Source organism: Ailuropoda melanoleuca, chromosome 12 (genome assembly GCF_002007445.2).
Source record: "Ailuropoda melanoleuca isolate Jingjing chromosome 12, ASM200744v2, whole genome shotgun sequence".
NCBI classification, from domain to species: Eukaryota; Metazoa; Chordata; class Mammalia; order Carnivora; family Ursidae; genus Ailuropoda; species Ailuropoda melanoleuca.
The window spans coordinates 80,149,174-80,174,921 of NC_048229.1; the positions used below are offsets into that span (position 1 = coordinate 80,149,174).

Consider the following 25,748-nt stretch of genomic DNA (forward strand, 5'->3'; position numbering starts at 1 on the left):
GAATGTTCACACTGCGCTGTGGTTGACGACGTGTGCAGCAGCGTTATGTCTGAAAAACAGCACATGTGCCTTGTTTACAAAATGCTTCGTTGCTGACAAATGCTAATCATCATCTGTGCCTTCAGTGAATCATAATCACTGATCACAGATCAGCACAGGTAATAATGAAAAAGTTAGAAATATTGCGAGAATTACACATTTTGGTAATTTTTGGTAACCTGTATTTTTTTTTCTGCTTTTCAAAGTAAGTTGCAGAGATCACCATATTTCTCCACTAAATGTTTGAGTCCTCATGTCCTGAGAGCAAGAACATTCTTTCACATAACCATACCTAAACGAAGAATGATGTTTGGTGTCAGTGAAGATACTGTCCATATTTAAATGTCCCCTGAAATTCGTTTATGGCTGAAGCCCCCCCCCCCCCCACCTTGTGGCATTGGGCAGGTCGCCTTAGGCTTCTGGTTCGTTGAGAGCCCGCCTCTGCTAGTTTTATGCTGTGGGCTTTTCAAGGGTCCTGACCCGTAGACCTGCACCCCTAACACCTTTGTTCTTGCCTCTCCCCAGATCTCCAGCAGGGCTGGGGTCGCTGCCTCAGTCTGTGTCCCCCTAGCTGGGCCTGTTCTTAGCTCTAGCTAAGGGGTAGATCCCAGGTGGATCCCAGCTGTCACTTGTGCTCACTAAGTTAGCATCTTAAGGGCAGAAGACAGGTAGCGTCTGTTGAGTGCAGTGCCCACTGGTTATTTTTTGAAGAACGTGTGAATGAATATAAGAAGATCACTTAATATAGTGTGAAAGAGTCGCAGAGACTTACTAAAATTCCTCCTCTGACTAAGAAATAAGGCTGAGACGCTTAAGTCTGCAGTCAGGTGCACGTTCTCGTAGTCCCGCATCTTCGGCAGAGGGAGTTGTTCACGTTGTCGGAGTAAATACTTCACAGTGCGAACAACTGATGGTTAAAACATGGGCTGTAATGGTCAACACTGACATTTCTATGTGCAGGCTTCTCTCGTGCACGCACGTCTCTCTTGGCAGGTGGTAAATCAAGTAAACGTTGCTTGTAATTGCAGTTATCGTTTGTATTTTAATTCACTGTAAGTCATACACGGTTCTTACGCTTTCTTTCTGGAGATGTAATACCTGAAAGTAGCGGTTGTCAAGGTGGGGTACGAGGAGCCCCATGGGTGTCCTTGAGAACTTGCCAGGGGGCCTGGGAGGTCTGTTTTTCTGACGAGCCTAAGAGGTCCCTTCCCTTCTGTGTGTGCTGGCCCTTGCGCCGATGGTGTGGGGTTGATGTGGAGACGCTGCCGCCGCCTGGGTGCAACTGAGGCCAAGGCCCTGGGTTGCAGGTGGGTCCTTACAGTCTGCCATGCAATTAAAAAAAAAGCCATTTCCACCTAAGAATGTCCCTGGCGAAGCGGTAAAAGTTCATTTCATCAAGTCTCAGCCCTCGAGTACACCTCTTTTTAATACTCTTTTTAATACCTCTTTTGAATACTTTTTAATACTGTGACAAATGGGAAGTCTGTGGAAAGTGCTTGTGCTGCCTCTTGGAGTTGGAACGTTGCCTCGAAGACAAGCCCTTCTGCACTTAGGTGGCTCCCTGAGCTAGCCGTGTTTTTTCTTGGACCGACATGAAAGAACAATGGACAAACTATGGATATTTCTTACTAAATGAACAAAGTTAGCCTATCACTTCAAGGGAAGCAACCAGCACTATTGCCGGTGATCAAATTTGAGCTTTCAAGTGAAATTGGAATTTCAGAGAGTGTGTCTATGCCATTGAGATCCTGACAGCTTGTTGATGCTTAAAGATGTTTCTGATATCAGTGTTAATATTAATGAATGTAATGCTACTGATGATACGTAATAAACTACGTTTGGAAAGCCCGTAGAGCTCAGTGAACAGTATTTTCCAAGTGATCAATGCATGATGTTACACAGTTGCGCTTCGATAGAAGATCCTCTGGAAGTACAAGACAGACTGACGGAGTTTAAAGTAATAACGTAAAAAGTTCACGGATAGGGGTTTAGACTCCACACTGCAACAAGACTGTAGGGAGAAAGGAAACACCTGTTGAGTTTGGCGTTGTATCAACAAAGAATGCACACAGTTAACCTGAAAAGGCTGGTAGAATATTGTCCCAGTAGCGCTTCTGTGTGAGGGTGGGTTCTCTTCTTATGTGTCAGCCAGCATCGTTCCAAGTGCAAGATTGAAAGCTGGCACAGATCTGGAAATTCAGTTACTTTCCATGAAGTCTGACATTAAAGAGATTTGTGAAAGTACAAAGCTGTGCTCCTCTTCTTGCTAAGATTTTGCTGCTGTTGTTTTGGAAACTGTAGTTATTTTTCATAAAACATGTTTTGTATGTTAACATGTAATCTGTTGATTTTTTATTTTTATTTTTTGATTTCTACAATTTTTAAATGAATAAAGAAATATTCCAGCATTTTCTGTTCCAGTTTCAAGTATGGTAACTGCTGATAGACACACCCCTCCAAGCAGAAGCTCTTTGGGGGCCTCACTAACTTCAAGGTGGTAAAGGGGGTCCTGAGCCTGGTACGTGTGTGCGCTGGGGTGGTGGGTGCTGTGGGACCAGCTTAAATCCAGCCGCTTCTCTTTCCTGCATCGTGGTTGGTATTTGAGAAGGTGTGTACTTTTTGGAAAAGATGAGTAAATGTGGCAAAATTAATCAAGCATATTAATCGTAATGGGAGGGACCTACTATCTAAAGCCCCCTTGGCCTTCTTGTTCTAATATTAAATGTAAACACGTTTGGGGGTGGGGGGGCTGTGTTAACCAGGGAACGGTGTGGCTGGGTTTTCCTGGGAAGAGGTGGAAACCATAGGAAGAAGGATCTCCTGCTTCCCAATTCCTGGTTCCTGACCAGACATTTATGGTCATAATGTTGCCTTTCCTCCCCAGGTTGTCCTTTGTATACCTGCTCCCCCAACCCGACACTGATTTTGGAGAAAACGATAAGCACGCTGAGTCTTTTTCACATACCTTAGTTTAATGAATATTGATTTCTTTGCTTATTGCATACTGGCTTTTAATTATGTCATTACTATACTTATATCCAAAAGGATTTGACTAAATGGAATGATCTTTAAGTTTCTTGGAGGTTTCCCGCACATTCCAAGCGTCTGTTCTCGGTAGTGGCACCCCGAGACTCTCTTGGGCTCGTGCAGGGGCGCTCCTGACCCTCACAGTCGTACCTTCAGTTTGCGTCTTTGTCAGGTGTAATGTGAAGTGAGACTAGCACTAGACTTCAAGACCCTCTCAACGTAGGGGCGTGCCTGGCTTTTCCCTGTGCCTGTATCTCTAGCTGGCCACGCTATGTGTATCTGATGGCCGGTAAATGATTGTAGTAGTGTGGAGTCAGGTCTCTGTCCTGGGAGGTGATGTGCAAGTAACCTCGTCCCAGTCGGATTCGCCATCAAGGCTTTGTTCAAGCGCTAATAGAAGAAGCAGCTCTACGAAGAATTTCTCCCCTAATAACACTGATCGGAATGAAAATCCCCTACGTGTGACATCCCTAATGAGACGAACCACGTGACGTTGTTCTTGCAGTGACAGAAAATCCCCATGTCAACACAGGGAGGCTTTGTTTGGTTATTTTTTCTTGCTGCCTTCTTCAGAACGAGAGCTGATAGTCCATAGCATTTCATTTTTTAGCCTTTACTGCTCAAGCAAAGTCGTACGCTCAGTTACAGTAGCTTTTCTTTTATTCCTGTTGTAATGGCCTTGTGGTTTTATTTTATGGGTATCCAAAATATTTAAAAATTAGCAAAATGAAACATAAATTTGCAGTTCTGTATTTCAGCTGATAAGCAGCTGCTAGTGTCTGTTGCTGAAAACTGATGAGAAGCTTGTTACGTTTTCATTGTTCACCACCGAACGTGCCATTCACATGAAGTTTGCGGTCGTAAACCAAACAGACTCGTGACTTCGTTATAGTCCAGTCCTTACTGAAATCAAAACATAGACACAGTACTTTCAAGACTTTACAGCGTGGTTCTTGAGTAGGAATGCTGACCGTGCTAGTTCTGCATTGGTGTGTAAGCCCACAGTGGGTTCTTCCACTAGCCTTACTGTGCATGTGCCCCTTGTGCCCCAGTGTGTGCCAGGCCTGGTGCTGGGCAGGGAGCAAAGTGATGGACATTCGTGCCCTGGTGGAGCTTGTCTTCTAGGAGGGAGACAGGTGCTAAACAAAGTGAGTAGCGTATGTAGTGAGTGAGGCTGTCAGTGCTTTGTGATAAAGCAGGAGAGGGGAACAGGGAGGCAGGTGGGTGCTGGTGGGTTTGGAATGGGTGTGATTCAGTGTCTCTGGGAAGATGGTGAATGTTGGAGTGCTAAGGCTCTGAGCTGAGCATGTGCCTGCCGAGCGGGGAGGCTTCCTTGGACGGGTCCAGTAGGTAGCAGCGGGGAGAGCCTGAGGGGTGGTGGAAGGTGCTGGCTGGTACATCGCTGGCTTCAGAGCGCCAGGAAGCTCATGAGTTAGCAAGAAGCCTTTGGTGGGCTTTGAACGGATGAGGGACACAGCCTCACATGTGTTTTCACATGATCCAAGTGGCTTTTTAACTAGGTATTGGGAATAATTATGGGGCAAAGACGAGCAGGGAGACCATGCAGAGGCTAGTGCACAAATCCAGATGTGAGAAGATAGGACCAAAGTGTGTGAAGGGAGAGACTGGCCCACAGATTGGATGTAAGAGGGACAAGGACCAAGGACTGAAGGTTTCGACATGGAAAGTCTGGGTGGTGGTGGGGTGGGTAACGAGTATGGTTTGGGTGTGTTGAAATTGAGACCAGGCACCCAGGGAGAGTGTCCAGGAGGCTGTTTGCTGCGTGGATCTGGAGTTCATGGGAGAGGTCTGAGTGGACAGGTGAGCCTGCGTCACCAGTGCCTAGATTGTGTTGCAGTACGACTGAGAAGGGGTCTTGCAGCGAGTCCAGGCATTCGGCCACGTCAGGGAGATATGAGGACCCCCATAGAGGGAAGGGAAGCAAGGCGGGTGAAGGACATGGGAGTGAGCCAGTGCAGGTGAGCACAGGACCCACCTGGGCGGTCTGGTGGGTGGAAGAGTGTGTGATCGGGCTAGGTTCTAGAGGGAATGGAGGCAGCAAGTCCAGGCAGCTCTCTGGGGAGTTTTGCTCTGAAGGGAAGCAGAGCAATGGAGATGGAGGGCACCTGGGGAAGTAACGTGACTTTGGTCGGGAATGACCCCAGAGTTGATGTTGAGGGGCTGTGAAGAGGGGATGGCGTGTGTGTCAGCAGAAGTGAGCCCACAGGGAGCGCCCATTGCAGCCACAGGGGGAAGCGCTGGTGGGAGAGGAGGGAGCAGGATGGCGCCTGAGCCTCGGAGGGAGGGGCTGGGGTGTGGAAGTGGCAGGAGGAAGGGCGCATCCAGGGCAATGGCACTTCCGGAGCGGGGTGTGTGGATTTGCGCCATGCAGGCTGAGGTGGGTTGAAGGCAGGGGTAAGACGGTTGCCTGGTATTTGTCAGGATTTGATGTGGTTGGCCTTGTCTAAATACTTACTGGTTATAGAGAAACAATTTCACAGTGATAACAATATATGCTTACAGAAAACTCAGCACTGGGGAGGGATCAAGGAGGGAGGTTGTCTGTGTTGTCTGTGTCCTCCCTTCCTCCTGGGTACCAGGAAGTTCACCGTGATCACTCCAGACCCTCTTGTGTGCCTTGACACACGCTCGCGGACATGTGACTGCACATACGTGCAGTTATTAGAGAACAAGATTGGGATCATACATGTGCTGTTCTACAGTTCTCCTTTCCCATTCTTTCTGTGAGTATTGTATTCCAGAGATCTTTCCATTTTGGTTCAGATCATTAAACCAGCCTCATTCACATTAATGCATGTCGTGTTGTGCAGTGTGGTGTGCTGTCATTTATCGACCATCCCCCTAAGGTCAAGCACTTGGGCTGTTGATGTTGGTTGCTGGCTTCTGGTTTTCCTGTGCGCCGGGGAAGATGCTCTCTTCACAGGCGTGCCAGGGTCCAGCTAGTCGTTGCTGTCAGAGACATTATTGAACATTAATCTCAGCCCAGCTGCTTTATTATATTAAGACTGGATTATCTCCAGGACTTCTGAGAAATGGTCAGTTTAATTTGCCAAAATGGCAACCGCATGTACCACTCTGCTCCAGTTTTCTTGGGCTTGTTGCCCTAGTTTTTTCCTATTCAAACCTTCACTGTTAGCAGAATTTTAAATGACTCTATCCTGGCAACAGAACCATCTTGAGTAAACAACTTGGATAGCATGTGGCGTCCTCATTTGGAAGAGCTCAAGATTGAGGATTTTATGGTGAGCTTGGAGTATTTTCTTAAGCCACTCGCAGAACTTTGAGAGACCGAGAAAAAGCTTGAACTGGGCGTTTGAAAAGTTTCCGTTAGGCCTCGATGAGAGGCCCCTATTTAGCTGGAACCTGTGACCCGGGCCGTCATGAATGGGTGTCAGGGCGCCACACTGGGTTAAGTCCGGCAGCAGGCGGTAGGTTCCAGAATATGCTGTTTCAGGGCAGGTGCTTTGTCATTTTCTCTTCTGATAAGGGAAGTCTGGGGCTGGTAGTCCAGGGACAGGTGGCAGCTCCCATCTTGGTCTTTGCTCCGCTCCTCTAGTTCTTTCTGCCCCATCCTCATCCCTGGAGTCCGGCAGCTGGAAGGCGGGGAGGAGGGCCGTGGCCACACGCCAGCTGCCGTGTCACGAGGTGTCCCGGAAGCTGCCATGCGCCACATCTACACTGACACCCCGTCGGCGAGAATTGGACCCTTGGCTACAGCATGGTGCAGGAGCGGCTGCGGGGGGCAGTCGGCCTGGTGGCCACATGTCCCAGTAAATTGGGGCTTTTACACTGAGCGTCAAGAGAACAGCTACTGAGATAGGCAGCCACTGTTGGTGTTTGTGGAACTTGGCAGAATTTTGTCTCTCTGTGCTTTTTTCCTGGAAAAGGGTTCATAGGTTTTTTTGTTGTTGGTAGTGGTTTTTTTTTTTTTTTTAATTTTGAAAGCAGTCCGTGACCTGAAAACGTTTTAAATCCACTAATTCGGAGGTTGGTTGGGTGGTGGTATCTCATTGAGGTCTACGGCCTTCATTCAGCAGTTCACGGCATCCTTTCATAATCTGTGCTCAGATTCTCAGTTTGGGCAAAAGAGGACTGAGTTCATGGCATGAGTAGCTCTCATCTTCAGACTGACCACTGGTTAATCTGTACTTAGAGGTCATCTTCAGAGGACACAGAGGTAGCACGGTACCTCTTTCCTAAGACCTGACAGGCCCTCGTTCATCCGCCCGCGTCCGCTCTGCCCGCTGGATCTCGGAGCAGCTGTTGTGGCTGCCCTCCCAGGGATGGGCACACACACCAGATTTCGGAGAATGCTACTCAGCGATTGAGGCTGGAATGGAGATGCTCCTCGGCGGTTTATGCCTATATGTTAAGATGACCGATTTTGTTTTCTTCTTTTTTTAAAGTAGGCTTCACACTTAGTGCAGAGCCCCACTGGGGGCTTGAACTCACGACTGTGCGATCAAGACCTGAGCCTAGATCAAGAGTTGGACGTTTAACTGACTGAGCCACCCAGGTGGCCCTAGTTGACCATTTTTAAAAAGTGCTTTTTATTTCTGAAAAGGGGATAACTGGGGCGCCTGGGTGGCTCAGTCATTAAGCGTCTGCCTTCAGCTCAGGGCGTGATCCTGGAGTCCTGGGATTGGACCCTGCATCGGGCTCCTCTACTGGGAGCCTGCTTCTTCCTCTCCCACTCCCCCTGCTTGTGTTCCCTCTCTCGCTGGCTGTCTTTATCTCTGTCGAATAAATAAATAAAATCTTTACAAAAAATAAAAAAAATAAAAAAAAAAGAAAAGAAAAGGGGATAACTGCACAGGAAAAAAATGCAAATATTATAAAAGGGTAAACAGGGAAAAATAATTTCCTGTCCTTCTTATGTCCCAGGAATAATCTATGCATATTTAGTATATTTCTTAAAAAAACAACAACAAAAAAGCGTGGTATACACTTTCTGCCCCATTTACATTCACAGAGTTGTGCATCCCGGGAGCTGTTTCTTAGAGAGATCCGCCCTCTTCTTTCACACGGCTGTTTGGTGTGTCCCGTCGTGTGGCTGAGTGTCTTGTAGAAATTCTCTGTCCGTGTGCGTGTCGACTGCATCCATTCTTCTGCTTCTAAAGCAACACCTTAGTTGTTGTGTTTTGGGGCTTGTAGATCTTTGCGCATATATGTGGATCTGGGTGCTGGAAGGATTCCTGAAGGGCGTGTGCAGGGTCGGGGCCATGGCAGCAGTGTTCTGATCGTTCTCGTCTCCCACTCTCGACGGAGTCACACTGGTCTGCACTCCCACCAGACACCCCGGAGAGCCCGCTCCAGACGCTTCCAGCACACACAGTGACTGATGGTTGCCAGTCTGATGGGTGCAAGATGGTGTCTCATTTTAAATTTGCAGTTTAAAAAAATTACACGAGGGGTTGAATTCTTCTCATGTTTAAAAGCCTTGTGACTTCTTTTTTCTGTGAATTCACTTTCATTTTGTATGCTCATTTTTTATCAGGTTTATTGGTCTTACATCTATTGCTGTGAAAGAAGGAAATTAGCTCTCTGGTGTATGTGTAGCAAATACTGTTTTCAAGTTTGTTTGAGTTTTGTCTTTAAAAATCCTTACTAAGGGGCTCCTGGGTGGCACAGTGGTTAAGCGCCTGCCTTCGGCTCAGGGCGTGATCCCAGCGTTGTGGGATCGAGTCCCACATCAGGCTCCTCCGCTAGGAGCCTGCTTCTTCCTCTCCCACTCCCCCTGCTTGTGTTCTCTCTCTCGCTGTCTGTCTCTGTCAAATAAATAAATAAAATCTTAAAAATAAAATAAAATAAAAATCCTTACTAAATATACTGCAAATTTAGAAAATTGTAGTTTTATCCACTTTGTTGTTCTCTCCTTTAATTTATAGGGGTCCCCTTGGTACCCACCCCGAGTTCCCACATCTGCATTCTGCTTTGCTGCGTGCGTTTCTGTGGTGCCGTGCCGCGTGCTGCCCGGTGCCTGTGTGTCCTGTGCGTTGGTCGCAATAGAATTCTAGAGACAGCTTTGTGTGTTTGGCCCAGTTTTGGTGGCAGCAAGCCTCCCCCTGGGCGGTGGTGTGCTCTTCACCATGTGGGGAGGATCCGTGCCGTGAGCAGCTCAAGTACTACTTGCTGAATTCATGGGATTGCAAAGCCGTTCCTTCGTCGCTGCTGTGTGGCAATACTTCGTACACACGTGCTTCTCATCATAGGGTGGTACGGATTAGGTAGAAAGGCAGGATAAGCGTTCAATTCTTTCTTTTTATTACCATTTTTAAAAAATTAAAGATTTAGTTCCCTAGCACTTTCTGAAGGTGGCTTTTTTTGTTGTTGGTATCATGGTATGAGCTTAAAAATATTATTTTACGTCCATTGACATAGTTACTCCTGTTGATGGTCAGTTTTGTTTTGTTTCCTCTATCTTTGGCCAGGAGGGGCTTCTTTCCGTTGGCCATGAGTCCATTTAATGCAGCCCTAATGTCTGTCATAGCTTCCTTACCTCTGGCACGGCAGGGTGTTCCAGGCTCCTTCTGCACATTCCTTGTCTCCGTTCTCGAGTCAGCGGTTTCTCCAGGAAGCCCTGATTTCCTTTGCTGGGAAGTGTTGCCTCAGCATCCCAGTGTGGGCTCTAGGGACGCACACTGCTACCAGACCGACCACTGTTTCTTCACCTTTTTGGTGGAGAGAGTTAGTTAGAGTGTCTATACAGACACATGGCACGCTCGAGTTCGCACTTCCAACCCCATCCACAGCCCCACGGTGTTTATCTGACCTGTGGGTGCTCTTGTCCTGGTTCTCAAGGACACGAAGAATGACAGAGTTGGAGTATCCCAGAAGTCCTCACTGCACACAGAACATTCTCAGAGGGGAATTCCGATGCTCCCAGTCACACGATCACACACAGTTGTTGGCATTTGTTTGGTTACAGTCTTCCAATTTTTCTCCCCATTTTAAGGTAAATTACACGTATATCAAAGAGCATATAGCCATTGTGTGCGGTACTTTTCCTTTATATACTTCACTTAGTTCTGCTTGTAAATATAGAATGCTCACCACTAACCAGTTCTTACGTCGTCTCTTCAACTGATTTTGGTTTTCTGAAGTTTGTTTTCTAGCAGTTTTTTCAGAAAGGGCTCATGGGAATATCCTCCTCTGAGTACTAGGTGTTGATAAATGTTTGCTGCCTTTACACTTGGAAGTCATTTGGTCTGGGTATAAAATTCTCGGCTCATGTTTCTTTCTTTGAGTATCTTAGATTTATTAATCTATTTTTTTTCTGTTGTGGTTTGATCATCTATTTTTCCCCCATTTTAAGTCACCTGGTCTTTTTGCCTGGATGTGTAAAGGAATTTCTCTTTTTTCTTTCAATAATATTTTTATTAGAATGTGTCTTGGGATCGGGTGTCTGTTTTCCACCCCCCCTCTAGGTGTGTGGTGTGTCTTTTTCGTAAGTAGTTTCAGACTTTCTCCTTTCTGGAGAGTTGTCTTGACTCACACTTCGGGCGCTCCATTTCCTTGGGCTTTGCTGTGGTTTTCCTCTTCAGAGCCTCCCTCTCCACGTCCACTGGGCCTTCTTTGCCCACCATCTGTGCTTCTCTCTCTTGAACTCTTTTCCTTCATCTTTCTCATTCTTAAAATTTTCCTCCTTTTCTCATTTTGTTTCTTAGGCACAGTTTCCCGTGTTTACTGCTCCTGGGCTTCTAGTTGCATTCATCTCTGAGCTCTCATGAGTTCCGTCATTGCACACCTGCACTTTGTGATGTTGGCTTAGGGTTCCCCTCAAACTGCGTCCATCACGACTTCAGGGTAGGGTTTTCGTCTCTTTTAAGGGCATGTTTTCAAGCATGCTGTCATGGTCTGTGGTGGCATTTTTTTCCTCCTTGTTCTCTTTTAAAATATATTATCTTTGCATTAGATCAGACTTCAGTATTTTCTGTTGTTCATTTTCATGTGGAATTAATTTTTCTGAATATTTAGAAGGGAGGCATAGTTTAGAATAGTTTTTTCTAATTTCAGTGTTCTAGGGCCCTATATTCTATTGATTTTAGAAAGTTTTTAAAGATGCAGCAGTTTATTTTCTGAGCTCTCCTGGCTCTGTTTTTCTCCCCCCCCCCCCCCCCCCCCTTTTTTTTTAAAGTACGCTCTGTGTTCCACGTGGGCTTGAACTCACAACACTGAGATCAAGAGTCTGGTGTTCTACCAACTGAGCCAGCCAGGGGCCCCTTTCTCTCCCACCTTTAATCAGATTTTCATTTTCCTCTGTCTCTATCTTCCCTGTCCTCTACGTTTGGTATTCTAATCCCAGTCATTTCTTTTTAGTGTATTTGGCCTAGAAGGGAGCTTTGGAGAGTTAGATAGCTCCGGGAATGCCTGCGGCCCGGGCTGTTGTAGGCCTTCTGCACGCTCCAGCAAACCCGCTGTGGTTGTCTGCCATTGTCTCTGCTTCGGACCTGCTTCCACCGGGGTGCCCTTGTAGCTGTCAGTGGTTTGTCCCCGCGTGCTGGTATTTTGGGGCTCCTCAGGAACACCTCATCACTCAATCTTGTTATGGACGTTGACCTGGATGTTGGTCTTGCTATCCTAGCTGCACGTGTGTTTTTAGGTGGAGATTAAAAACCTTTGTCATCACCATCTTTCTACAGTGGAAGTCCTATTGGGTTCTGTCGTGGTGCCTATGAGGCCTCCCTCCCCCGCATAGTGTGTCATCAGTCTTCCCTTTGTTAAGGACAGTTGGTGCTTGGGCACCTCATTCAGTGTTGTGTCAGGTGTGTCAACGGGGAATAAAAATGCTTTTCCGATCTTACATTTGATCATGCATTTATGTAAAAATGTTGCCCGTACTCTCTAAAGGAAGATTTAAGACAAGAGCTTGGTTCTTCCCTTTACAAATTTTGTCTCTAAGAAGTTTTGTAGAATTTAAATCGGGATGAAAGAGACGAGGAACCATGTTATTTATAGGCTATAGGGACATGTGTGACACCTGCAAATTTAACCTTATGCCTGTTGGAACTTACTCATTAAAAACAGAGATGTTTTTAGACCCCTAGTTGAAACCAGGTGATCTGAAATTTTGATTGGACTCCTCCTGCCCCATGGGAGCGGTGACTCGGGACTGAGAGACTTCCTGGTGACAGGAACTGTACCAGAGAGTTGAGGGCATCCTTCCTGCCCCCAAAGAGCATGTAGTCTAGTTGGAGGAAGAGCAAGAAACAATTTATTTTAAAAACATTTATCTACAAATAATTAAAACATAAAGTGTAATAGTTAAAACATGATGGTGACATGGATTCCAGAGTTCTCCAGGACATCCCGTTTTTAAGTAGTGTGGTTAGATCTGGGTGCTGATAGACCATATCTGGCATAACGTGACCTCGTTTTTGTTTTGGAAGAGAAGGTCCTTCTTGGCCTTATCAAAGTGTTTCAGGAGCAAGAAGAAAGGAACTGACTGTTTCAGAGATGGTTTTGGCTCAGGGATGACAGCTCAAACCCCTGCCCCAGAGGGCACATGGACCGGACAGTGCTCTCAAGGCCACGGAAGTGGGGTGGTGCTGTGGTTTGGGTCTGCTCTGGAAGCCAGAGGACAGCAAAACAGAGGCCCTTAGCGGGAGGACAATTTGTGTAGCGGAAAGGGGAATGTGGGAACAGCCTTGAGGGGCAGAAGGGTCCATTCAGGGAAAATCCAGGAGGTGGGCTGCATGTTATCGGTGGAGACCAGCAGCAGGTGTGCGATAGTTCTCCAGTAGTTCCCAGGGTGCGGTGTGTATGGCAGGAGGGGCAGGATAGTTCTGCGGGAGCTAGGCGACCACTGAGACTCCTGGCTTGGGGACGGCACGGCCAGGCCATTACAGGAAGCTGACTGTGGAGGTGGTGCGGGGAGTGGACCGGGGAAGCGGGAGGCTGTCAGGTAGGGGCTGGTCTAATGGTTAAGGACGGAGGCAGTGAGCAGCGTCGGTGAACTGCTGCTCACTTCTCAGAGGACGCGGCCCTGTGGTGTCCTGAGGCGAGGAGAACCCTGTATTAAACACTTCACAGCACCCGACATGCTCTGGGACACACAGGCTTAGTCGTTTCCCTCATGTCGCGGGTCCCGATTGTGACCTCCCTGTCCCTGTCTGTCTCGGTTTTGTAGGTGGCACAGACCCAGTCCTGCGTGGGTTTGGTTCCTGCCCACTCACCGGCCACTCTCCTCTCCCTCTGGATGATGTCAGAACAGGATCTGGCGGATGTGGTGCAGATTGCCGTGGAGGACCTGAGTCCCGGTCACCCAGGTACGGCGCTGCGGGACAGTACGTGGATTCTTACTCTCTCTGCAGAAACCCAGACGCACTTGCACAAGTTCTCTTTCCTTTAAAAAGTGAAGCAAGAGAAAAAGTGATGCGTGTGCTTATCACGGAGAGTGGAAACCTCAGTCCTGTATCTGTCCATCCCAAGGGGCAGCCCCCCGGCACCCAGTCTCTGCTCCCCCCTTCCTCCCCCACCCGCAGCGGTCCTGTGACACTCGGGGTTCCACAACTTTCCTCCTCACAACCTCCTCTTTTTAAAATGCATTGCTGCAGTTTTGTTGGTGTGTGCCAGTCTGCCTCAGGTACTCTGACTGACGGGCCTCTTCCCTCTAGACGCCCTTTACCTTGTCTGCGCCGCTTTCCTTCTATGTACACCGTGCGGTAAAGAGCCTTGCTTGGGTCTCTGGGCAGATAGTTTTGTAGGGTAAGCTTCCAGAAGTGGAGTCGCTGTGTATGTTCTAACTGTTGATAAGACACTGACAGAGTTCCCCAAAATGTTTATTAAGTTACTCTTTCATTGACTGTGAGAACTTCTGTACTTTTGTACTTTTCTTCTGTACTTTTAGGGCGGGTAATTTTTCTTAATAATGCTAAAAGCACACACCTACTTTGAAACTTTAAATATTTGTTTTGAGAAGACCCTTTGTAAAAGAAACCCTAAGTTTTAAGAACTTCGTCTATGAAAAAGCTTTGCACATTTATTTTAGAAGATTTCTTCGTAAATTTCTTTTCTTTTCCTTTCTTTCCTTTTTTAAAGTTTGAAGTGAGAGGCTCACACAACAGAATCATTGAGTGTTTTACTTGCCTGGTTATTATTTTCAGAATAATAGAATTTAAATGCTGACTTTTTTTTTCCCCAACAGAAAAGAGAATTTTCAGAAATCTCATAAGAAAGTACAATGATGCCTGTCTTTTATGATCTATTGGATATGTTAATTGAAAAACTTCATTGAAAAAAAAAAGAAAAAAAGCTTCATTTAGAACTTAGTTGTGCTCTGGAAGGGACAGCACTGTAAATGATTTTAGAATTAAATGGCCAGTCACAAAGAAATAGAGGCACTTTTTTCGGGATGCTGTGCTTTTTCTCTTATTTTGCCTCTGTTTTATTTATAAGAACCACTGTCCCCTGTTGGCTGGTGAGAGCAAGAGCCGGTCAGGTCGCTGAACAGAGTTAGGCCGTGTGAGAGCAGCCGTGTGACCAGAGTCTGCTCTCCGAAAGCCGAAAGCCGGCCAGTTTGTTTACAGTGAGAATTTGCAGCCTTGGCCTTGGTAGCACCACGCCTTAGAAGCCACTGAGCTAAAAGAAAAAAAAAAAGTCAGAAACACTATCACTGCCCATAAAAATTTAAAAAATAACTTCATATTTTGGTAGGTGAACGACCATTTCTTTAGAAAACACACACTGCGATGTTATAAAAGAAAAATGTTCCAGTTACATAAATTTTAAACCTTTTCAGAACTATTAAAGTTCTAGTTTACTTCCCAAATAAATTGTTTCTCTGTAGATTATAGTTCAAAGAAGGCTTAGAGAAACCGTTTCTAACCTTGGTTTTGTCCAGTCTCTGTTCCTGAAGTAACTGGGAATTCTGGTTTGTGCATGGCCCCCTGAGGCCTTCGTACACAGACAGCCTCTGGTCTCTGGTCCAGAGGAACTCGCACACACCCCGCACATCCCATGGTGCACACACGAATTTGCCTTCAGGGTGGGTTTGGGATTGAAGTGGTTTTTTCCTTCATCTCTTAAATACGAACTTGGTAAAATTTAGAAGTAGTTAAGCAGGTGGAAGAAATGATCCTAGCCATAGAGCTGCTTACCGGCATGGGCATCCTTCTACTTTCTTCTGATTCCCACTGAAAACAAAGGTGCTTAGGTTTCCCTGCACCTGCGCGTCCTCCCCGTATGGCCACACTCACGTAAGCTGTCTGGCACGGACATGACTGCAGCGGTCATCAGGCCTGGGCCTCCAGTTGATTGTCAGGGCTTTAACGTGAACATTGAGTTCTTTTATCTAATTCTAAAAGTAACGTGTGCAAAATTATATAAAGCAATGCAGACACCGTGTGCAAATGTAGCAAAGGACAGCTGCCCAGCCCATAGCAAGTTGCTGCTGGAACGCTGGCGTGTTCACCTCTGTCGTCGGCCGTGGGCACACCTCCTTTTATGTGGCTGCTTTCCTGCCCTTTGCTTAAAGCCTCGAGGTACTTCTTGCTGCCGCGGGGCGTCTTTTCTCTAGTTACAGGAACTAGCTGCGACAAGTCACTTAACCTCACTGGACTTGTTTCCTATGCAGCAAGTGAAAAGGATTAGAATAAGGATGGCCACGATCTCTCTGTCTTCCAGTCCTGGTACAGTTCACCAGTTTCCAGTGGGGGTAAATAGATTAAGGTTTTGAGAACCTGTGTTTTGCTAACCACAAACACTTGTAGGCGTGGATTTTTCCTTTTTTTACTTAATTCAATGAGAATTCATTGCCACAAATTTCCGTGGAGGTGGTTGAGGCATTCCCTGCTGCGCAGGATCCACAGGGTACGATGCTAAGGCCTTTGGTAAGCGGGATCCTTCTTGTTATTGTTGGCCTTTGGATAATTTACCTCTAGGAAATCAGTTTATAGCTCTTACCTAGGACCCAGAAAAGGGTTGTGTTTGAGCCATAGGACTATTTGTCACTAAATTTTGGTTTCTCAGTGAGTCATCCAGTATGTACAGGCTTAAAGGCATTGACACTTAAAAAATCAAAATTGAGATGTGATTTGGAGCCTCAGTCTATAGTCTCTGTGCAAGTGGCATGCTTTGGTGCAGGTGAGGGCAAGGCAGCCCTCCTGTGGCAGATGAGGAATCACAGGCCGGCAGGATGTGCTTTGTCCAAACCTGTGGCCAGCTTTGTGTGAAGGGGGCGGGAGAGGTCTCTACTCCGGGGAGAGGCACTGTGCCCCAGCTGGGATCACGGTGTGAGCTGGTTTGAGTCGCAGTGCTGCATGGGGCTGCAGGGAAGGTGGCTCAGTTTCCCTGAGTGGAGGTAGTTGGGTGGCGGGTGGTTCTGGGGGGTTGGAGGGAGGAGCACTGTCCGAACAAGGCAGAGGAGGATGCCTGTCATGAGTCCGTCCTGCTTGACTGGAGTGTGGGGTGCACTTGAAAGGTAGATAGATGATACCCCAAAATGTGTGTGCACTCTTGTTTGTTCTCCCAAGTGCTGCAGCACGTGCTTCTGTGTGCACGTGCACACACTAGTGTCCTGTTGTGTTCTACACGTGCACCTGCGTGTTCTCACGTGCTGGTACTCGTTCTGTACTAGATCCCCGAAGTGCTTGACCATTAGAAGGGAAGTTACAGCCACGGAGCAGGAGGGCATCTGTGTAATAGGTCTGTGTCCACGTGTGGCCATGCAGGAAGGAGGAGAATACACTGGGCAGGGAACATGGGTGACTCCGGGCAAGGAGAGGACAAGGGAAAATACTGCAGTGAAATGGAAAGGTCTTCATGGTATGACGTGAAGACAAATGCTGAATCCACAATTCTGTGTACCATTGCAAGTTGATTAGGTCTGGGGCCAAGGCTCAGGGATGGAGAGAAGTGTGGTTGAGGAGATAATGTGATTGCAGACAGTTCTGGTGTTTGTATGTTTATCTTTAGTGTCGTGTTTGTAGTGCACTTGGGATGGAGGGAAGGGGGTCGGTGCTGACTGTGGGCGGAGTCGCTGGTGCCCGCTGCAGGTGCTGGGCACAGCAGTACCTTGGGCAGGGAGGCTTTCAGTGTGACCGGTCGTGTCTGCGTGTAGGAAGGCGGCATATGCACATAGGGGTTTGATTTCCAAATGAGGTAGCCAACTGACAGGCCTTTAACCTGAGAGAAGTCCTTACTGTTCTTGGGTTTGGTGAAGCTGGAAGTCAAGTGGGGGAGCTGCACCGAGCCCTTGGGGAGCGGCGTGCGGCGCCGGCATGCGGGGTCTCTGGTTTGCCAGAGCTAGGACAGACGCTGTTCCTGCCTCTGGGTGGGCGGCAGGGGCCGCGGTGCTCACACCTGCTGTGTCTGCGTCGGTTTGCAGTCGTGCTGGAGAACCATGTGGTGGCGGATGACGACGAGCCAGCCCTGAAGCGCCAGCGCCTAGAGATCAACTGCCAGGACCCCTCCATCAAGGTGAGCGCCTCCCTGCGTGTCCTGCTGTCCTGCCGGGGCTGCCCGCACCCCTGCATTGCTCCTGGGGCCCCACAGGGGGCGGTCCTCCTGCCCAGGAGGGGCTCCCCACATGGCCTCGCTAGCTGCTCCCTGCAGCCAGAGCTCCGTGGTGGCACTGGGCGCCCAGAGCCGGGCTCTCCCGCCTTTCCGCTGTGGCCGCGGCGCCCCGTGTGCTTGCGCCATGCGCTGCCGGTCCCTCACGCGCTGCCGTCCAGTGCGGTCCTCGCGGAGGAGGCAGAGACGGCCTTCCGTGCGCCTCAGCTGCGTGGTCAGGAGTCCTCTCAGACAGGGGGCCGCTGTGAGCACCGCGTGGCTGCCCCACACTGTGGGCCTGGCCATTAGACACGCTCGTTGGTTCTTGAGAAGCTCAGTGGGCTACACGTGTACCGTGCAGCCCGCTCCCTGTTCCCTGGTCCCCGTGCCCGCTCCGCCCCCCGCCCCAAGTCAAGGGTGGGAGAGGGGAGGACAGGCAAATTCCTGGTCGCTAAGCGTTGCCTGGCCGCGGTTGGCTGTGGGCATCAGTGCAGGGTGCTCATGGGCGCAGGTGCGGGTGTGTGGCAATGGCTCCGCCCCCCTGGGGGTTGTTGCGGGAAGTGAGGGGCTCTTCTGGCCGAGAGTGGGCTCACTGCAGGGCCCACAGCCTTTCGGGGAGGAGGATGCCAGGACTGGGGATCGAAGCCCCACAGCACTGCAGCCGGAGGCGCCATGCCGGCCACTGGGTGGCAGGCTTGCAGTGCATAAGCGCGTGGCCGTGGAGGCCTAGGTATGCTGCCTCCCCAGCTGGACGGACCGGCCTGCTTGTGTGTGTGCCTGACTGGTGCCCAGAGCAGTACGCTGCACACTGCTGCTGTTTTCTTCTATGGACTGGGCTCATATGGGGACAGCGTGCTGCAGAGACCCCAGCTTACGTGGGAACGCTTGGCCTGGTCTCTGCACATGCTTCTCGCGGAAAAAAGGAGCCCAGGTGCAGGACCCATTCTATTGGAATAGACACAGTTGGAAGTAGGAAATCGTGAGCGGGGTCCTTGTAGCTGTCCCCTGCAGTCACGGCATCCCTTCTGAGCTGTTTCTTTTTTCCACTTGCAGTCATTCCTGTACTCCATTAACCAGACAATCTGCTTACGGTTGGATAGCATTGAAGCCAAGCTGCAAGCTCTGGAGGCTACTTGCAAATCGTTAGAAGAAAAACTGGACCTGGTCACCAACAAGCAGCACAGCCCCATCCAAGTCCCCATGGTGGCAGGCTCCCCTCTCGGCGCGACACAGACGTGCAACAAAGTGCGATGGTAAGAACCCAGTGGAGGGTGGGCTGCCTGCTCCCCAGTCTCCCTGGCCTGGCTGCTTGAGTCGCCTTGCACACGGCTCGGTGGCTCTAGTTTAGTTAGCCGCAGACCTCACATGTGACACCCAACCCCGAGCGCATGGAGGTCATTCCCACGGTTTCTGTGGGACAGAGCCACAGGGACTCATCTTCTCTGTGGAACTGAGCCAGCAGGTCTCTGAAGATGTGCATCTCTTTCTTTTTTCTCTGTTCTGTCTGGCCCGTGTGCAGATAGGGAGTGTTTATCAATTTTCCTTGAGTATACCTGATTTTCCCTTCATATCAGTAGTTTTTATTGTGCTTTTTTAAAAAAACATATATAGGGTCTAATGTTAGCAATGTGTGTGGTAGTTTATGTACTGTTTTGAGTTGAAACTTGACGAAGGGTTTACTTAGACAGGGAGGGTGTCTCAAGTGTTTGGGCTGGTCACGTATGCTCGTCCTCGGTGCCCTGTGAGACGCTGGTGCTCCTGAGATGAGCTGGAGCTCCTGAGATGAGCTGGAGCTCGCGCTCCGGCATCAGTGTCCCTCAGCGTTGGCATCTTTACCTTTTCCCACAGCTGGTTCCAGTTAGTGCAGTGGCAGGATTTGTCTTTGTAGTTGACGAGAGCGTGAGGCCTGTTTGCTGAGGGCCTTGCTGCCCGTGTCTGCTGGGCTCCGCCCTGTCCATATGCCCCAGACACAGGAGCCACAGGAGGGGCTTGTGGGCTTCTTCAGGGGAATGTGGGATTGAGGAGGGGTTCCTGGTGTGGGTTGCTCACGAACAGGCTTCACGTTGTAGGTGGCCCCTGTTCTGGCTTGTCTGGGGCGGCTATGGACGACCCCAGCTGTGTGGGTGTAATAACAGTGCCTCCAGGGCCTCTGGAGTGTCCTCGTGTGCTGGCAACGCTGCGTGGCCTCATGCTGGATCTCCGTCCCTGAGGGAAGGGGGGTGGTCCATGCTGTTGCTCTGAGACAGGCCTCTTGCCCTGTCTTTGCGTGTGTCCTGGTAGACCCAGCCTGTCTTTGCTCCCAGCAGACATTGGTTGAGCGTGCTCTTTGCAGGCAGGGACACTCAGCCCTATCAGAACCAGCACCTTTTGTTCAGAATAATTTTCCTGTGATGCCTTCTTACCCTAAAATGTAATGTTTAGAAAATATAGTTTATAATGGAAAAATGAGTATAATGTCTTAATTGTAAGTTGAGGAGAAATAAAAGGGTAGAAGGTATAATAATACAGTGTGTGTTTCAGCTTGTAAATGGCTGGGTGAAATACATAAGGGGGCAGTGAGCAGGCCAGACGCACAAGCCTCGTACGTCGAGTCCCGGTGACTGGGAGGGCTGTGGCTCTAGTCCACACACACTGGGAACTCACATACCAGTCGGTCGTGGAATCTTACAAAATAATGGGCAATTCTTGATGAAGTTTCAAAAAAAAGCAAAGTGTAGTTTTTTGTAGACTTGAACAATAGTTGAATTCCTGGGAGGTTTGTTAGAGTAAAACAATCCAAAACCATTTTGTGTGTAAGTGTAGAGTAAGATTTTAGGCTCAGAAAGGTGTTAGAATCATGTGTTTCCGCATATGAGTGAGTGCTTGGGACATGTGAAGTTGGCGCGGGAAGACGTTTTGTTAGATGAGACTGTCTCACGTACTGGAGATGTCTTAGTCTTCTTGGCCCTACCCACTAGGTTCCAGTGGTGTCTCGTGAGTATGATGACCCAGTATATCCCACTGCATTTCAAAGCCCCCCCCACCCCCGGAACCTCCATCGGGAACTGCTGCTCTGAGGAGTAAGATGGGAGAGAAGGACGTGCTGCTTCCAGTCGATAAGTCAGACGCTGGCCTGTGCGGAGCATGGCCCTCCTTAGTCTGTCACTTTCTGACCCGTGTTTGGAAGAGCTGATCTTCGTGAGTCGGGGAATATCCTTTCGGATCCCACAGTTGATTACTTGGGACGGTCCCGATGGTGTCAGCGGCACCAGTTCAAGGCCTGATGAGTGCACCTTGTGAGCAGCTGGTTTGGGGACTCCTTCTGTGTCCAGAGCAGGGCGTATTCTTAGGAGCACAGGCCTCTGCATGCCACAGGCTGCCGGGCTCCCTGGACCAGGTCACGTAGTTGTATTAACTGTCCTCATCTTGAAAACCGGGACAAGACGAAGGTGACCTAGGCCTGCCTTATGGCTCCGTTGGAATCTCCCACCGTTGTAAAAATGAAGCTGGCAGGTGGAGGAGAGGGTGGTGCCACTTCTTCTGGACTTGTGCCCCCAGACCGCTACGCCACTTTCCTCCAGGTTTTGGGTTGTGTGATGACGGAGTGGCTGCTTGGATAAAGGCATTGCCAGGCTGCAGGAAGCCCCCAGCATTTCTGGCTCTTTTCAGCGTTTTTGTGATTGCAGGGCTAGTGGGGAGACCCCCTCAGCACTTCCCTGGGCAGAAATCCCCCCATGCTTCCCGCTGCTGGTTTAGATCTGCTGTGGTTTTCTCCGTGTGTATTAACAAGTGGTGGAGTGAGAGGAAAGTTTCCTGATACTGACTCAGATGTCTGACCTAGTCCATCCAAATCAGTTAGGTTTTCTGGCTTTAAAGAATTGTACTGGTGGCATAAAATCAAGCCGTTATAGAATGCATTTACTGTGTCTCAGCACAGAGTTTGTTAATATTGTTAGTAAAACCATTATGTACAGAAACTGACGGAAGAGTAATAAAAGGGGTGGTCGTTTCTCTATTCTCTCCTGGGCATGGTTTTAAAGAGTATGTATACAGATGATTTTAAAGATTTTATTTATTTGTCAGAGAGAGAGAGCGTACACGAGAGCACACAAGCAGGGGGAACAGCGGAGGCAGAGGGAGAAGCAGACTCCCCGCCGAGCAGAGAGTCCGATGTGGGGCTCGATCCCAGGACCCCGGCCAAAGGCAGAACTGACTGAGCCACCCACGCATCCTCGTACAAATGGTTTTTAAAGAAGTAAGACAACGGTTGAAAACCACTAACAAAATTTTGCAGAAAAGTAAAGGATAAGAATTTAATCCTGGTATATCAGTGAAAAAAATGTATAGTTTAATTAGAAAGTTACTAATTTGTAAACACATAAGTAACTGAAAATTGTATGTGTGAAGTGTGGGCAGTGAGTAGAACACAGAAAAGGGAAAGTCTCCAAAACAAATTAAAAATTAGTTAACATTCTGAGCAACAACTTAACTTTTACCAGTTGTTTATTTTGGGCCTCAGGTATTTAAGATAAAAGTTAGAAGTATATAAGTTCTGGATTATTTTCTATGCAAACCATATGCTTATAAAAAGAACTTAAGATTCCTTAGGCCCATTTGCTTTTTTGTTGTTGATTTGTGGGGAAGTCTGAGTGTAACTGGGCCAGACAGATGGAGGCACCGTAAAGGTCTTTTCAGTTAATGAGGATTCTGGGTGGTAGGTGAGAAGCCGTCCCCTGAAACCACTCGCCTTTCCATTTGGAGAGGCTGTGTGTGGCCCAGAGCCAGCCGCGAACCCACGGAGCAGAGCTCAGCCCCTCTGCGCTCCTGAGAGTCCCTCACCTGTTGGTTATGTCTAATGACAGCCGGCCCAGATGGGCCCAGGCTCTCAGCCCAGAGAGTTCTGTACTCGTTCTCTCTGTGCCCCGGAGCGCGTGGAAGGCAGCTGAGGGCCGCCAAACTCAGCAGGCACTTGGGATCTAGATTTTTCAGATTCTACACCTGAATGAGATTTCCTAAATAAATTCAAGAAAAAGCGATAGAAGAAAGAAAATCTTAACCTGCAATGCTAATGTTTCATCATTGTAATAATAGTTTGCTCAGGTCTTTGGAGGGGTTTCGTCCCGTGACAGTGTTCTCCTTGGGTAAGAGGAGGACGGGCTGGGGTTGCTGCCGGTAGCTGCTTCTGTTTGGGGAAGTGCACCGTAAATTCAGGTTTGCTGAATTTTGATTCTGGGTGTAGCGACTTGAGGCTGTACCTGTGACGCTGCTTTCCCGCCGTGGCACCCTGGGATGAGCAGTGGCGGTCCCTGCACCACAGGCTCTCCTTCCAGGGGCCTCCGTTGGGTAACGCGGACTGGAGGGGTCAGGTGGACAGACAGGGACATTTACATAGATCAGCACAGAAATCCCTCTGTGGCACTTCTTTGAAGACAGACACAGAGCTCTTCGAAGAGGGCGCAGGAGCCGGACACGGTGGAGTGCGGCGCTGCCCTAGCGGCTGGCGGCTGGCAGGACTGCGCCCGAGCAGAGCAGTGCCCGGATCTGGGGACAGAGGACCTGCCTGTGTGGCGGGGTCTTGGAGGCCAGGCTCCTGGGCGAGTCAGAGAGCAGCTCAGACTGGGGTGTTCGTGTGTTTTCATGAATGGAATGTACTGACTAATTAGAAAAATGCTTGTGTTTCTTACTTTTAAGAGCCATATGTTTTTATTTTTTTTGCACAAATGATTTATTTTTATTGAGATATAATTGCCCTACAACAGGTTTTTATTTTAAAAACTTAAAACCTTTTTTTTTTTTTGAGAGCTTTAGTGTGTTTCTACAATTTTAATACAGTTGTGGTAAATCAGTGGCCTCTTCATAATACTCAGACATAAAAGTGATTTCTTTACAAAAATCATCTTTTCCTTCAGGGAGCTATGTCATAGAAGACATATGGGGGAGGAAAATTGTTTTATTCTTGAAGCTGATTATCCATAGAGAACTGAAATACTTGGTCAACAGATTATTTAAGTTCCCTCTCGGAGCGCCTGGGTGGCACAGCGGTTAAGCGTCTGCCTTCGGCTCAGGGCGTGATCCCGGCGTTATGGGTTCGAGCCCCACATCAGGCTCCTCCGCTGGGAGCCTGCTTCTTCCTCTCCCACTCCCCCTGCTTGTGTTCCCCCTCTCGCTGGCTGTCTCTATCTCTGTCAAATAAATAAATAAAATCTTTAAAAAAAAAAGTTCCCTCTACTAGTGGTTGCAGCGTCTTTGTTTTGTTTCCCACAGGGCCTTTTGTTGTAAGTGTGGATGGATACTTGTGGGAAGGCTGTTCGTTGAGCCCTGGGGCTTCTTGGTAGAGAGGGTGCCTTCTGAGCATCTCTTTTTCCGGCCTTGGAGCGCCAGCAGCGGTGGCGGGCTCTGGTCCGTGTTTGGAGTGGCGCCACTCTGGGCCATTGACCTTTCAGTCAGGAGTGTAGCATTTTGTGGGCTTTCGAATGTGACAAACTCCAAGTAGGGTTGTTGGAATCGTGAAGAAATGGTTTTTACTCAGCTATGAGGGACTTGTTTAGGAATTTTGAGTTTGTGATGTTTCCACTTACTTTGTAGACGTAGGATTTCTCTCCGTGACTGATGCACACTACCTCGCACAGCTGCCCACTTTCAGCGACCGAGTCGTGGTACTCTGTCCGTGGCGGGCTGAATACTAGCCAAGGAGAACGTACGGCTTATGCACGTAGGATTTCGGGAATCTTGAACATAATCCGATGACTCAGATACAGTCTGATAACCAAAGCAGGTAAAAAACATGTAGCCAAACGTTTGAATAGATCGTGCCCATTCTTACAATTTGGAGTACTTCTCTAGTGTTGGAATAACGCTCTCAGCTCATTGATGGGATCTGTAGATCCATTTGGAGAGAATTGCCATCTTAACACCATGGGGTCTTCTCCCTTATGCAGGTCTTTAATTTCTAGTTCTCAGTGTGCAGCTCTTTCTCCTGTTCTGTTAAAATTTTCTCTATGCCATATTTTTAGATGCCATTGTTAATGGTATTGTGTTTGAAATTCCAATTTCCAGTTGTTCATTGGTAGTGTGTAGGCGTATAGTAAAGTAGATTTTTGTTTATTGACCTTTATCCTGCATTATTTCTAAATTCACTTGTTTTAGTAGCTTTTGTGTAGAATTTAAAAGAAAGTGAAGTGTATGTGGTCTTTTTTTTCTTTTTTTTTTTTTTAACATAAAGAGCGTTTTATTGCTCATCAAATTTCTCTACCATTTCTTAGTTTGCTGGTGGCTAGGCTTTCCCATTTCAGTGTGTCCTTTTTGTATTTTAACCTTATTTCTGATCTCTGGGTGAAAGCATCCAGTGTCTCACCGTGAAGTGTGGTGTCAGCTGTAAATCTTTTGCTCTTTATCAGGTTGAAGAAATCCTATTCCTGATTTCACAGGACTTTTTTTTATCGTGAGCCGGCATTGAATTTTCATGTGCTCTTTTTGAATCTCCTTGAGACTGTCGTGTGGTTTTTCTTGATTGTGTTGTTCCAGTGAGTCACACTCATTTCTGACACAATCAGCCTGATGATCATAGTGTATTACCCTTTCTGTGTATTTTTGGATTGATTTGCTAATATGTGGTTATAGGTTTCTGCATCTCTCTTCACAGGGGATGTTGGTCTGTTTTCTTTCTTGAACTGTCTTTGTTGCCAGCGGTGGTGGGAGGGGCAGAGGGAGGGGGAAGAGAGAATCCCAAGCAGGCTCCACACCCAGTGAGGAGCCCGACCCTGAGGTCACGACTTGAGCTGAAACCAGGAGTCGACTGAACCACCCAGGTGCTCCTGAAAATGTTTCTATAGGACTAGTTTCATTTTTTCCCTAAATACTTGATCTAATTTGCCAGTGGATTATGAATTCAATTTCCTTATTAGTAAGTGTGGAACTTCTTGAGTCAGTGTAACTTGTATTCTCAAGGGATTTTTTTTCATCTACATTCTAGAATCTCCTCACATAAACACGTGTCCTCGTGTCATCTGGAGGCCCACAGGATGCTGTGTGTCCCCAGGCTTCTCTGGTCCCTGATAGTCTCACAGACTTTCCTTGTTTCTACAACTTTTTGAGGAGTGCTGGTCAGGTGTTTGTAGAATGTCCCTCAGTTGGGATTTGTCTGATGCTTTTCTCATGATTAGACTGGGATTGCGGGATTTTGAGAGGCAGAC

At 48.1% G+C, this 25,748-nt stretch overlaps 1 protein-coding gene across 6 annotated transcripts in view; it reads left to right on the plus strand.

Moving 5' to 3' along the window:
* BANP (BTG3 associated nuclear protein) overlaps positions 1-25,748 on the plus strand; it is a 128,274-nt gene that overhangs the window by 12,606 nt on the left and 89,920 nt on the right. For all 6 annotated transcript variants that reach the window (XM_019803550.2, XM_011229551.3, XM_002913376.4 and 3 more), the window contains exons 2-4: positions 13,217-13,355; positions 17,414-17,505; positions 18,631-18,830. In XM_019803550.2, coding sequence (XP_019659109.2) covers positions 13,217-13,355; positions 17,414-17,505; positions 18,631-18,830 — 431 coding nt within the window. The remainder of the gene's footprint in view (positions 1-13,216; positions 13,356-17,413; positions 17,506-18,630; positions 18,831-25,748) is intronic.